We start from the raw sequence: 14,145 nt of genomic DNA on the forward strand, positions 1-14,145 counted from the left end.
ACGGCTTTATAGTAATTCATCTTCGACTTCCTTTCATTTTAGTTTATGTTTTTCATGTAATTTATTTTCTATTTAAATTGGAATAGTTTTAGTTAACAATAGCAACACTGGTATATGTAACTGAAAGCATAACCATATTACCCAAAATATTAACTGGAAAGCTAGGACTGAATGATGTGTTTTCCAATACCAAGTCACACATGCTCCAGTTTACCAGAAAAACGTCACCGAATCAGAATACGATTGCATCTGGCACTAAAAAACCCGTCTCAGGTGAAAAGCGTATCCGTGAATTGTTTGTAAAAGTTTTCCCCACTTTCAGAAAGCGCAGGCCAGCTGGATTTTCCTTCCACAAAAGGCCTGAATGAAGTGATTGAGAATACACTGAGCTATAGGTACTTGTTTTCCTTCTCCGTCTCACAACTCTTGCCTCTGTCCCGTCGGATTCCTCTCTTCCTCTGCCTCTGCCAGAGCCTTATTACAAGCTGTCAGTTTATTATAAAACATTAGGAAAGCAGAGGGACACTTGCTGTAACTGTCTTATCGATCTGGGGGATAGATTCTGTGATTTAACACCCAAGCCTCCCATATTTCCACATTTTCAGCCTCCTATTAAACCCTGTGCTTTCCTTTAGCTATTGATGTATCAACATTAACTGTTACAAGCAACAACAGAAAATCAATGAGCAACTTTTATTACCGGCTGCATAACACGCTATCTGGCTCACGCTCCAGTACTTAGCAGGCAGGCCTGGCCCGAAACATGCCCCACTCATGTCAGGTGTTTCCTAAGTGATATCTGCACTGGAAATATCAATCATATGAACTCCGGCTGTTCCTGCAGATATTTGCCCCAGAACAGAGGACCTGGCTATTTTTATGATACCTGGGCTGCGTTGCTACAAGATTCACCGCTAACAACAACTATCAATATCCGTAATGTGCCGGAATTTTGCATTCCATTTCATAGCTCGAACTTTTAGCGATCACTCGCAGCTTTAACTAGCGATACACAAATTCATTTCAAAGTATAATGAGCTAGCGTGCTATAAAATAATAATAGCTCGCCATTTCTGTCTATCACATGAATCGAAAGGGATGCATTTGAAAAGGAATGCCATGGCAAAAACAGATCACCCTTAAAGATTTATGAGACCTGCGGTCCTGCTGGGACAAACATATACAGGCTTTGTTTTTCCGATCAATGGGCTGAAGTTCATTATTCACCCTCACCGGTGCCGTGCTTTGCGTTTTTGTGCATTGTAAAGGGGCCCTGTTGTTGTTGCCTGTGCATATCTGAGTTTTTTTCTTCTTCTTTCTTACGTGACTTAAGGTCTCTCTAGCTTACTAGCTCGTCTACGGATACTAATATTGCACCGCGGGTCCATCGCTTCCTTATTCCGTGCCAATTAAAGCCTGCGATTTCTCAGGGTACGCCACGAAATCTTCTCAGGTCTGCCCGCGAGCCCGGGACCTTCTCTGCTGAGCCAATCTGGCCGAGGAGGCGCGAGCCGCCGCTGCTGTGGTAGGATGTGTCTATTGATCAGGGAGCTGCCAGGTCTTATTTAAACATTGCACACAAACACAGATAAGGGTGTTACACAATCTCCAACATACACTCCCCCTCTCCCCGGCCTGTCATCTCTCAATCGATTTCATAGAAAGAGTTCTGTGCCGCAGACATCTATAAAAGTGACCCGGTCACAGCAGAAGGTAAACATAGGCCCTTCTCTCAGCCCCCATGAGCCCTTGGGGCAAACATACACTACACAGCTGAGCAGACATGCCTCTTGAAAATAGTACTGTCTGAATAGTTTGTCAGCTGTTTGTGTGATTTTTTATATATATATATATATCAATGCGAAGGCCAATACACACACAGGGCTTGACATAGGGATGTAACGGTATGAAAATTTCATATCACGATTATAGTGACCCAAATTATCACGATTATCAATATTATCACGGTTTTGTTAAAAATGAGATGAAAATGTTCAAAAAGAACTGATACGCACACTGAAATCATTTCAACAAGTTTTAAATTTGGAAATCAACAAACAACAAATAAAATTAGCAGCTCTATGCACTTTTTTTTTAAGCATACACATTAAATTATATGACCGTCGTCAATAGCAACGCATTATAACAGCGCACATCTCTCCTATCACTGTGGACGCGCTCTCTCATTTTATTAAAATGCTATTATAAATGAGGTTAGAGGATAATTCAGCAGCAAATGTTATTATAGTGGGAAAAAAGACATTTAGTTTGGAACAAATAAAAGATGAAATGTTCCACATTGCTCTTTGTATTGTTATAAAATACATTGATGAAAAACAAATAAATGTATTTCCATGCTATAAAATGAAAAGACATTTATTTTAAATGTATAGCGCAGCTTTTTCATGAGGCAACAACATTTGATAGATAGGACAGAACAATAAAGACCATTAATAATCTTAATCTTTCATTGGGCACATATTAGGTTTAGGCTTATGCACATCCCGCTTTGAAAAGTGCAGAAAACAAGGGGAAGAGATATTGATGCTTAGTGTATATCTATGCAACCGTTTATTCAGCCTTTTCTTTTAACAGTTGTAAATTTTAGTTACTGTAAAAAGTATAATAATGGGAACATTGATCTTTGGAGTGAGTTTCCTCGTGTTACTGTCGTAATCAAACGCAACGCGCTGTTTGAATGCTGAATGGACAGAGAATGACTGAGGACAGTGAGGAGAGATACATTTCCATTAACTTTAACGACTTTAATATTCATTTGTACGTCACATTAAGCTATCGAATGGCTTCAGAAGTCTTGGAATATAGTGCATGAAAACTTTATGGTGCTTTACAATAAGTTTTATATCTTTAGTGGGGCTTATACAATAACAGAGAATATCGGACGTTACTGAGAAGCTGCAGCCGCGGCGGGGAGGATTTTTGGGGGATGAATCCTGATGCTGCCTGGACAGGATTTCAATTATGACATTGATACCATAGGGAAAAACGTCCATATAGATATTTTTAATATTATCTCATAATTTGGCAGCATGTACATTAGGCTGCTGTCACTTTAAGACCTGGCCCATGGATCCATTAAACTGTTAGACATGCGTTTTCTTTCTCAACTGTTTGCGTTCACTTAAAACATAACTGACTGTTTTTACGTGAATACTAACCAAGACTAGCATTTTGACATTTTGTGTGTATTTCTCTGTTTAAGCACAATACGCAGCCAAAAAACAACTCAATTTAGTACTGAGAGTTGGCTTTATGTGCGCGCACTTTGGGTTTGAGCTCAAAATCTGCGGGAATGAGTAAAATATATATATTAAAAAAAATATTTCCCACGCCGAAATTCAAGCCCTGTAACAGCAACAATATTCTTCAGGAGCAAATGAATTGAGTGAGTGAATGGAGGCAGGTTTATGTCTCAACTTGATGTCAGAGAGATAGATCATGAGTGAGTGAGAAAGCGCAGCTGGTATTGTGTTTCTATTTTTTGGAAAATTAGTATTGGAAGCGTTTTAGATATTTCAGTATCGATATGTGTATCGATATATAGTGTCAACTGCATGAAATTACAAAAAGGCAAAAAAGCCAAATGTATATGCATAATATAAAAATGTACAAAATAATAAATAATTTAGAACGATAATAATAATGACTGGCTGGCTGTACATACATTTTTATTTATTTTTTACATTTTTGCTGTACCTGGTTTTTGATGTTGAAGTTTTGCCTGGAACAATGGTCAATTGTATTGTTTAGTGTTATTAAAAAAAATTATATCTTTTTCTTGCAGAATGCCACAATTGGCCAATCGGAGCTGCATAATTAGAATTGTAACGTATTATAATACATTAAAAACTGTGATCACAATAATTCTTCAAATAAGTAAACCAAGTGAAGTCTAACATATACATTTAAATTAAAATTAAAAGTGATCTAGATTTAAAATTGATCTCGCAGACACAACTTTAAAAGTTGAGACTCAACAGATCAAATATATACTGAAATCAAACATCTGTCAAAAGCAGTATCACAAAGACATGCATGTGTCCAGTGATGATTCGTGGCGCACGAGAGAGCAGCTAAGCCCTAAAACCGCCCCCTGTAACCGGAGCGCGCTATTAAACGTGACGTCACAAATGAGCCGACAGGTGCTGCAACCATGTCTCTTGTTCTCCTTTTCATCCACCTCTCCTTCCTCCCCTCATCATTGTATTTAAAGCAACAAAGCTGTGGAATGCCTGCACCGCCTTCTGACTGGAAAAAAAATGCCCCATCATCAGTCTTCCTGTAACATAAACCTGCGCGGATGGCATGAGGCTGGACGGGTGTCACACTTCAGGGACAAATATAGAAATGAGAATTTATCTAAACATTGTCTCACTAGGGGGAGAATGGCAGGAGAGGCGTGAGGTCACTAAGAGACACAGGCAAGGGCCGTGTGTTGTCCGTCAACAGTGGGAATGCTGGGAAGTATGGGCGAGTGGGGTGTTGTCTATTCCTGGTGTTTTCCATGCTTGGAGACTGTCTTGTTCTCAAACTATTATGTTTCTGGAGGGTTGCCATTTTAATGACTGTATAGACAATGTGACTGAGAGGACAGGAAATGATGGAGAGGAGGAGAAGCGTAACGTGTTAGAGCATGTAGGGGGTGATAGGGTTACCTTTAAATGTTAGCACCATTCATCTAGATGTGCTATTATTCACATTCAGCTTGCACAGCGAGATTGTCTTTATATTGTTCCTCTGCCATGACAGTAGCTGACCTGAAAGAGAAAATAAATGTTAGAAGTTTATGCTAATACTCGCTATAGCACCCCTTAAGGCATCGCTGAGAATGCAACACATACGCACATTTCGAAAAGCGACGACACCGTGGTTAATGCTAATGCGTAATGAAATTATTCAAAACATATATGTGGCATCTATATCTACTTGTTCAGATAATATATTAAGTGATTTATATATATTATAATATGATTGAGTGCTTGATCTTAGGTATTTAATCTCTGAGCACATCACATCTCATGACGATATTTTATTAGTTTTATCCAGCTTACCAGTAGTTAAGTTAAAGCTCCACAAATTAGCTTAGCTTTGACAGGAAGCTTACAAACACGTCATGTAACGTTACCCTCAAGCTAGAAACTGCAGCTTCTAATCGATTATTAATTAATCCAGAATTTACTCTGAAAATATAGAAGCATATTTAGTATGCAAGTGAGAGTGAGTGAGTGAGAGTGTGTGTGTGAGAGAGAGAGACAAAAATGGAGAAAAAAAGTTACAAATTCTCCCATCACAGTTTGGGTGAACAAATACAGTATTGCATGGCTAACACTGTAATGGTCAAACATGAATATATATATATATATATATAAAAATGAAAACTTATAAATAAAAGGAAGAAAAAAATCATGCTATGGGTTAACTGTCCTTCACTCAGGAAATATACATCCCCAGGCACTGTGTTGAATTATTAATTCAAATTTGTAAAAAAAAGAAAAAAGAAAAAGGGGTGGGGTAGAGGAGGGAAAAGAGAGATATTGATGGAGTCTTGGCTTTAATGACCTCATTAGGTGTGTGGTTTCCACTATGGGCAGGATCTGGTCTGCAGGTTGAGTTTTGGGGGGGAAACTTGACCCCTGAATGATTTTCTGTCACTTTATTATAAACAAGAAGAGCTTGACGCACATCCCCAGTTCTGCGCATGTAATCACGAACTGGCACGAAAACGTGTTGAATGCAAATATAGAGATGCTCAGAGGCCATCGTGCTAAGATAAAGACAGACACGAAGGAGTCGATAGAGACTAGGAAGACAGTCTGGCTGTTCAGAAATGATCCGCCTCTCAAAATGATGGTTTTTCTGAAGATAGATAGACAGACAGATGGAGTAAACACAGCAAACTGTTGATGAACCCGTTTCAGTTATATTACCTTCCAAACGCCGAGAGTTTTATCATGATCATTATCGTTGGTTCAGCCCACACCCTGAACCTGCTAGCTGACAGTGATTGTGCCAAAAGATAAGCAGATGTAAATATATTTTCCCTCACCTTAAGAGCAGGCAGAGTGCCTTTCAGCTAGCATTTGTAACAAGAAACGTTTGCCCCAGCTTCTCGTGTTTATTTCATTACACCTTAGGCGTTTTATACCCTCCCTCCCTGCATCGAGTGTGCGGCGTCAAAGCCATCCTTGGGCGAATGGGACGTCTCTTCTACCTGCTCAGCGCCTCTATGAAGGGCTTACATTTGACTTAATATATCCCCAACTGTACCAGTCCTGTTTGATTCCCTTTCATAGCAGTCAGAGGTGACCAGGGACGAGCAGATTGAGCCCTTCACGTCTCTCCCGGCTTTACATGGCTCAGTCAGGAAGAACAAACCTCGGAGAAACAACCGATGAGCTCACTGATATGCAACATTATGATGCGCTAAAGAGAATAAAGTTTGAACGGATCACCACTGCGAATGATTTAGTATTTAAATACTTCCAAACCACCTAAACAAAAGTAAAACACATTGAGTAAATATTATCACCAGTGACCAGGTGGACATTGGCCATGAGCAGAGCTTCAGGGGCTGGTTTAGATGAAACGGTGGTGTTTGGAGGTCAGCGGAGTTCATGCACCGCCCCGTTTCCTGATTGGTGCGAATCTGGAAGAAGTTAATGATGAATAAAGATGAAATTTTGACATGCTTGGCTCGGCTGACTATATGATTACAGCATGCTGTAAAGCCAAAGGGAGACATTTTGCCCTTTGAAACTACACACTTTGCTCCAAAAGACTCATAAACTTTTGCAAATACACATTACCGTCCTGAATATTTGTTTCTGATTAGCTTCCAACAGGAAGTCATTCATTACACTGACATTGGCCTGCTAGGAACATCAATGGATTCATCATTTGCCTTTCAGATTTGGCATTATGATTTAATTGCTCATTGACTAAACAATTAGAGGTGAAATTCCATATCCTTGTATATCTTCATTTGCAGTATGCATACTAACAAATTGTAATCAATATGCCATTACTGTAGTGAGTTTGCATACTGTATGGCGAATACAGATTGGCTATATTTGTGCATCCATGCCAGTATACAAATGAACCTCGCGAGGGCTTTGGGGGGTTGCCGGCATGAATTTCTCGTGGAATGATCTTTTTTCACTTAGAAAATCCTTTCTAATTAAGAACAGTCCCAGCATATCACAGGGCGAGGGGTGGTGCTGGGGGTGTCTGCGAGTGGATATGTGGGGTCGTCTAGCATGAGCGCTAGTCAAATGAACAATGTATTCCTCAGGACCTAAGGGTTTAGAGGCAGGCTACATCCCGGCCCTAGTGCACACTAAGGCTGTTTCATGAAAAAAAAGAAAAAAAAAAGAGAAAAAGTTGATAATTAGTCCCACAGTGGCTAAATGTTGAGATAGAAAATAAGAGTGCTTACCATGCGATGCTTCAACCTGACTAGATAACTGCTGCTTGTACGTTTTTTTCTGCTTTTTTCAGTCTCTGTCAGCAGGGCATGATTAAGCGTTTCTCGTGGCGGATAAATTAAACAAACATGTTAATTCTCTCCTCGCAACCGGCCTCTCTTTTGCTCGGGGGGAAAGAGATCAAGCCATTGTCATCGATCAGTCGACTCTTTTAACCCCTCCCCATGCTTCGGTTTTAATGTTCAAACGTGGCCACAATAATAAGCAATTATAATTTGACTTTTTTTGTAATGTCTATAATTAGTCTGAGAAAGACAGAGCACGGTTCCCTCGCAGAAATATGGAGCAAGAAAACATAGTAACTTTTGGAAGTTCAGTGAATCTGTTCGTTCAGTTAAAAAAAAAAAGCTTCTGAAATAAGAGATATTTATTGTTGTTAGACCAGGCAGACAGACAGACAGACAGACAGACAGACAGACAGACAGACAGACAGACAGACAGATAGATAGATAGATAGATAGATAGATAGATAGATAGATAGATAGATAGATAGATAGATAGATAGATAGATAGATAGATAGATAGATAGATAGATAGATAGATAGATAAACAGACAGACAGACAGATAGATAGAGATAGATAGACAGACAGATAGAACGAACAACAGACAGACAGACAGACAGACAGACAGACAGATAGATAGATAGATAGATAGATAGATAGATAAACAGACAGACAGATAGAGATAGATAGACAGACAGATAGAACGAACAACAGACAGACCGACAGACATACAGGCAGACAGACAGATAGAGATAGACAGACAGACAGACAGACAGACAGACAGACAGAATGACAGACATACAGACAGACAGACAGACAGACGGATAGATAGATAGAAAGATAGACAGATAGAACGAACAACTGACAGACTGACAGACAGATAGAGATAGATAGACAGACAGACAGATAGAACGAACAACTGACAGACTGACAGACAGATAGAGATAGACAGACAGAGAGACAGACAGAAAAACAGATAGATAGATAGATAGATAGATAGATAGATAGATAGATAGACAGACAGACAGACACATAGATAGATAGCTAAACAGACAGACAGAAAGATAGACAGACAGACAGAACAACAGATAGACAGATAGATAGATAGACAGAATAACAGACAGGCAGACAGACAGACAGACAGACAGACAGACAGACAGACAGACAGACAGACAGATAGACAGATAGATAGATAGATAGATAGATAGATAGATAGATAGATAGATAGATAGATAGATAGATAGATAGATAGATAGATAGATAGATAGATAGATAGATAAACATACAGAAAGAAATATAGATAGACAGACAGAACAACAGACAGACATACAGGCAGGCAGACAGACAGACAGACAGACAGACAGACAGATAGATAGATAGATAGATAGATAGATAGATAGATAGATAGATAGATAGATAGATAGATAGATAGATAGATAAACAGACAGACAGAAAGAAAGATAGACAGACAGACAGACAGACAGAACAACAGATAGATAGATAGATAGATAGATAGATAGATAGATAGATAGATAGATAGATAGATAGATAGATAGACAGACAGACAGACAGAACAACAGACAGATAGACAGACAGACAGAACAACAGACAGACAGATAGATATATAGACTTTATTGTTTGTTTACTTCTTTCCACAAGGGCTAAATTGTCTGGAGCTGGAGAATTGTAATTGGTCATCTTCTGGTTAACCCCTCCCCCACCCCGTGTCCTGATTGTGCCTGCTGGTGTCACCCAGGGGTCAAACATCCTCACCAGCGCCATGAAGGACTCACAGCTTGTTCTACAGACCTCATTACATTGCTGCTGCTACAGTCACTTCCCCCTTCTCCCCCCCTCCCCTCTTTTTTGTCGGCCAAGGCAGTCTCGATTATTTTTAGGGAAAAAGAGAGCAGCCAGAGAAGTGTCAGCTGGCTCATTAGATATGGCTGGGTGGGTCCGAGTGCTTTCACAATCGTTCGGACCCCAGCAGTCTCCATTAGGAGGGACTAGAGCGGGATGACCATGCTCCCGTTCAACCCCGGGTCAAAGGGATAAATAAAAGATCACATGAGGTGGCCCCTCAAAACCTGATTAAATAGAGCCACACGCCAGGGATTCATTAGCAGCTCCTGCCGCCACAGATCATCTACACCCTCATCTGAAACACAAGAACACATGCAGCTCATCTCAACACGTTAGCACACCATAAATTAAAGACAGGACAAGGAAAATGTCCAAATTTAGAGCATAAAAAGTCTGATGGAAAAACTAAGAGTAACTATATATATATATATGCATGTATACACATATACATATGCAGCCTTAGTAAGTATAAGGGGCTTATTTCAAAAACATTTAAAAAATCAGAATTTTTCTAAACTTTTGGCTGCATTGCTTTCACAAATGGCTTTGTAGCCTTTGTTTCTGAACCTGGTGTGTATCATACTTCATAGTATCATAATTCATAACGGCTAATGTGTTATATAAAAAAGCAGCAGTGTCTGATTCTGTAAGTGAGTGCATTAGTTATCACAGTTGAAAACCAAAGAGCGCCTCTTCATCTTAAAATGTTATGTAATTGCTCTTCTCCGTGCATTTCAAGAATGCTGTCCTGGCGAAGCTTTGCTTCCCGCTCTAACGGCATTATATAGGCTATATAATAATGTGGTAATGGCGGCTACATCCATATAGTGTTTGCGTGCGTCTGTCGACAGGTACAAATAAGCCACAATAAGCTCATGGAGCGAACTTGTCAATCATCTTGATGGATGATGCAGAGGAAACTGACCAATAAGAGGACATTTTTACTCGCATGTGACTTACATAAACACATTTTGGTATGCTTTGAATGGTTTCCTTGTGAAAACGAACCGTACCAAGAAGAAAGTGAAACATTGTAACAAATGAAGTCAGCCGATCTATTGGTGTGAAAAAAACGCCCTTAAGTAACTATACAATGGTCTTTATCTCATCTTTTTTTCAGACGTCAAGAACCTGGAGAACTTCCACCTGGTGGAGAGCGTCCAGGAACAGGTCAACGCCGCGCTGCTGGACTACGTCATGTGCAACTATCCACAGCAGACGGACAAGTTCGGCCAGCTTCTGCTGCGGCTGCCGGAGATCCGGGCCATCAGTCTGCAGGCCGAAGAGTACCTGTACTACAAACACCTGAACGGTGACGTGCCCTGCAACAATCTACTCATAGAGATGCTGCACGCCAAACGTGCCTGAGGACCTTCTCGTCTCGACACATCGCGCGCACTGCTCCCAGCGTCATCACCAGACATAGCCTTCGAAAGACCAGATGCGCATGGGTTTGCGGTGGGACGGACACTTTGGATCTTATGGAGAGGGCACGGTAATACCTGAAAGCGGTTTGGCTCGAAGGGCAGATGCATTTCTGAAAAGAAATGAAATGAAGTGTTATAATGACCTCTAGGCCGCGGATTTGTTGTAGTGTTGTCGAACCATGACTGTCAGTCGATATTTGTTCTGTGTGCAGCTGATCGAAACGTCCACTTTACACTCAGACTCAAGGTGGAGGGTTTTGGATTACTAGGAAGGAACTGGGCTCTCTTTTAAGACTGGTTTGCCAGCATTGACCCAAAGTTTCCATTAGGACTGGCCATGTGACCCTCCTCTGTCTGTTTTAAGGCACACAAGCTGGGCTAGAGCCAGTTGGCGGAGGGAAGACGGACAACCAGCCATCGCCTGCGCAAACCACAAAGACTTTATTCCACAACCCCTCACCAAAAAAAACTAAAAACGACGCAACGCATTTCTTTTGTTTTTTAAATTGGCAGTCGTTTCTTCTTCTTTGTCACTTTGAGGCTGCTTTTTGCCAATGTTTTCTCTCCAAAAGTGGAAAAAGGGGTGAATATCACAAATCCTGTCGAGAACATGTCCGGGTATTATTTCATCTCAAAATCATAAGAAAGAAATGAGAAATTATATTTTGCTTAAAGAAAACGATGTCTAATATTTGGACCAACATTGCAATAAATAAATAAATAAATGATGAATTATTTAAATTGTATAGTAAATTAGGTAATAAATAAAATGTAAGTAATTCATAATAAAAATTTATTTTGGAGGTACATGTGCTGAATTGTCATGACATAATTATTAAAAAGTAAATGATTCATACTAAAGCAGAATTTTGAGAGTTAAAATGCTAAATTGTCATGAAAATAAGAATTAACAGTTTACAATTCTATTATTAATTTTATTAAAATAATTGATCATTTTTTTTAGGTAAATTATCATGACATAACTAATACAAAATTAAATAGCTCATTCGTAATAAAACGGAATTTCGGGTGGTAAAAATGCTAAATAATAATTCATACATATTAATTATTTACATATTAATTACAAAGATATAACCCAAAAATAATTTCTCATTTTTAATTCTTTGATTTGGGAAAAAATGCTTAAAAACATTTACCTCACAACACACCTTTTTTTGTAACATTTTGCAGTTTGTTCATCAACAAATGTGAATGTAAATAAAGTGCAGTCCCAGAGCCAGGATGAAGAAATGCCACCTCCGTCAACACAAGACCAAAGCCTGCAGAGAACAAAAAAACAAAGAAAAAAAGAAAAAAACAACCTTAACTATCAGTATTAATAATTTGTGATGTCACAGTCATGTGAGTCTTGCCTTATTTCATTTCCATGCTAGCTAACCGTGCTGATGTGAATTACGATATGTAAAATAAAAAGTACATATATATATAAAGTATTAATGTTATACAATTGAAAAGAAATAAGAGGTGTTTACATTCATCTGGGAGATAACTGTGATGCGTTCAATTGCAAAGCAATGATTTCATATAAAAACGAAAACAAAACGTTCAGAAAAGATTATATTCCTCTTGTTTGCTTTCTTAGGTGTGTACAGTTTTCATCTTTCTTGACCAGTACTTAATTATGTCGTGAGACACTAAATCAGAGAGGAATCTCACTTAATACTGAGTTTTTACTTCTTTTTTTTATTTGATTGTGCTGGCTTGTTTCTGTGGACACCTGTTTTTACGTTCTACGTTTGAAATGTACGTCACTGGTTAAGCTTAATTTATTGTTTTGGTTTCATCCATGTGTTCCTGCTCAGTGCGGTGGGGTCATGACTAAATGTATTTGTTTACTGTAGCACGTTTTTAAAAATGTAGATACGAGATGCAGTTTATGGAGTTAAATGGTGATTGAGTGATTCACATTAAACACCCATCAGTCCTGCCACTGTAAAATATCAAGAGCTGTACTGAAGTGATCTGGTGTGACTGACTGGTGCATCTTTTCTATCGTGAGATTTCAATGAATGTTTTCATGATAGCGTCTGTGTTCTATACCAAAGACAGCGTCTGTCCTTCACTTGTACTTACCTGTTTGCTTCACAATGAACGGATGAGAGCTTTGATACTTGGGGACTGCCGTTGTTTTTCCTGAAGCCTTCATTTAACTGCATTATAAAAAATTGGTGTTAAAGTCAACATGAAATCAAAATGAATCCAATTTATTTCCTTAATACACTATCTTGGTCTTATGCACAATTTATCAAGGCGTGTTATTTCACACAAAAAGATTTTTCTTCGTAATCGAACTGCCATTATAGGGCAGAAAATAATGTTAAGAATTCAATTACAAAGCAAAACAAAAGCAAACGAAAGCACGACAAACAAATTGAAAGCGAAACAAATGATTGAAAGCAAAACAAAAGCAAATGAAAGCAAAACAAAAGCAAATGAAAGCAAAACAAAAGCAAATGAAAGCAAAACAAACAAATTGAAAGCGAAACAAATGAATGAAAGCAAAACAAACTATTGAAAGCGAAACAAACAAATGAAAGCAAAACAAGAGCAAATGAAAGCAACGCAAAACAAAAGCAAAACAAACAAATTAAAGCAAAACAAAAGCAAACGAAAGCAAAACAAACAAATTAAAGCAAAACAAAAGCAGTAAATAATTAAGATTAAAATTTACATAATAAACGGTACTGTAATAATAGAAACCTTACTATTATCATGCATCAGGATGCTTTTTTTTTAAACAAACTTGACCTTCATTTCCCCATAAAATCTCCACAAAAGTGGGTGCTGGTGGTTTTATAAAGGGAGTAGTTTACCACAATCCATTATAAACTTACATTCAGCTCCATTTTGGCATGTAACGGACACTTTTTAAAACCAAAATGTCTCACTTTACATGGATCTGATTGAATAACCTGCTGCACATGGAAATATGTCACAATAAGGAAGTAAATTGGGTCGTAAATATCATTTCGTGTTGACTTTTCTGAATCTGAGGTCAAAAAGTATCAACACAGTAAAAAACACAGCTGAGGTGACTGTTGTAACACCTGAAGCTAAATGTCATGTGTTGATTTAAAGAGCAGTGAAAACGACCACCATGGTGACTTGATATCCCAATCATCAAATGCTTTTTTTTTTTAAGGATAGGGATCTTTCTGACATGTTACACACCTTATCGATGTAAATTCTTTTAGACAACAATGGTGTAAAAAGTTTTTTTTACAAGCACAACTGCTTTGATCGACATTTGCTGCATGGCATCTACGCCCCCATTTGTACATTAAGCCACTTCTTTATCGATTCTAGGGAAACTGATTTGTATTTGC

The 14,145-nt window shown here is 38.6% G+C and overlaps 1 protein-coding gene across 2 annotated transcripts in view; it reads left to right on the forward strand.

Annotated features, from left to right (window-relative positions):
- Nucleotides 1–10,781, forward strand: part of nr5a2 (nuclear receptor subfamily 5, group A, member 2) — a 54,684-nt gene extending 43,903 nt beyond the window's left edge. For both annotated transcript variants that reach the window (XM_056236823.1, XM_056236822.1), the window contains exon 7: nt 10,492–10,781. In XM_056236823.1, the coding sequence (XP_056092798.1) occupies nt 10,492–10,739 (248 nt within the window). In that variant the 3' untranslated portion in view covers nt 10,740–10,781. The remainder of the gene's footprint in view (nt 1–10,491) is intronic.
- Nucleotides 10,782–14,145: the final 3,364 nt, after the last annotated feature.

This window comes from Rhinichthys klamathensis, unplaced genomic scaffold (genome assembly GCF_029890125.1).
Source record: "Rhinichthys klamathensis goyatoka isolate OS25496 unplaced genomic scaffold, OSU_Roscu_1.1 h1tg000467l_1, whole genome shotgun sequence".
Classification (NCBI taxonomy): domain Eukaryota; kingdom Metazoa; phylum Chordata; class Actinopteri; order Cypriniformes; family Leuciscidae; genus Rhinichthys; species Rhinichthys klamathensis.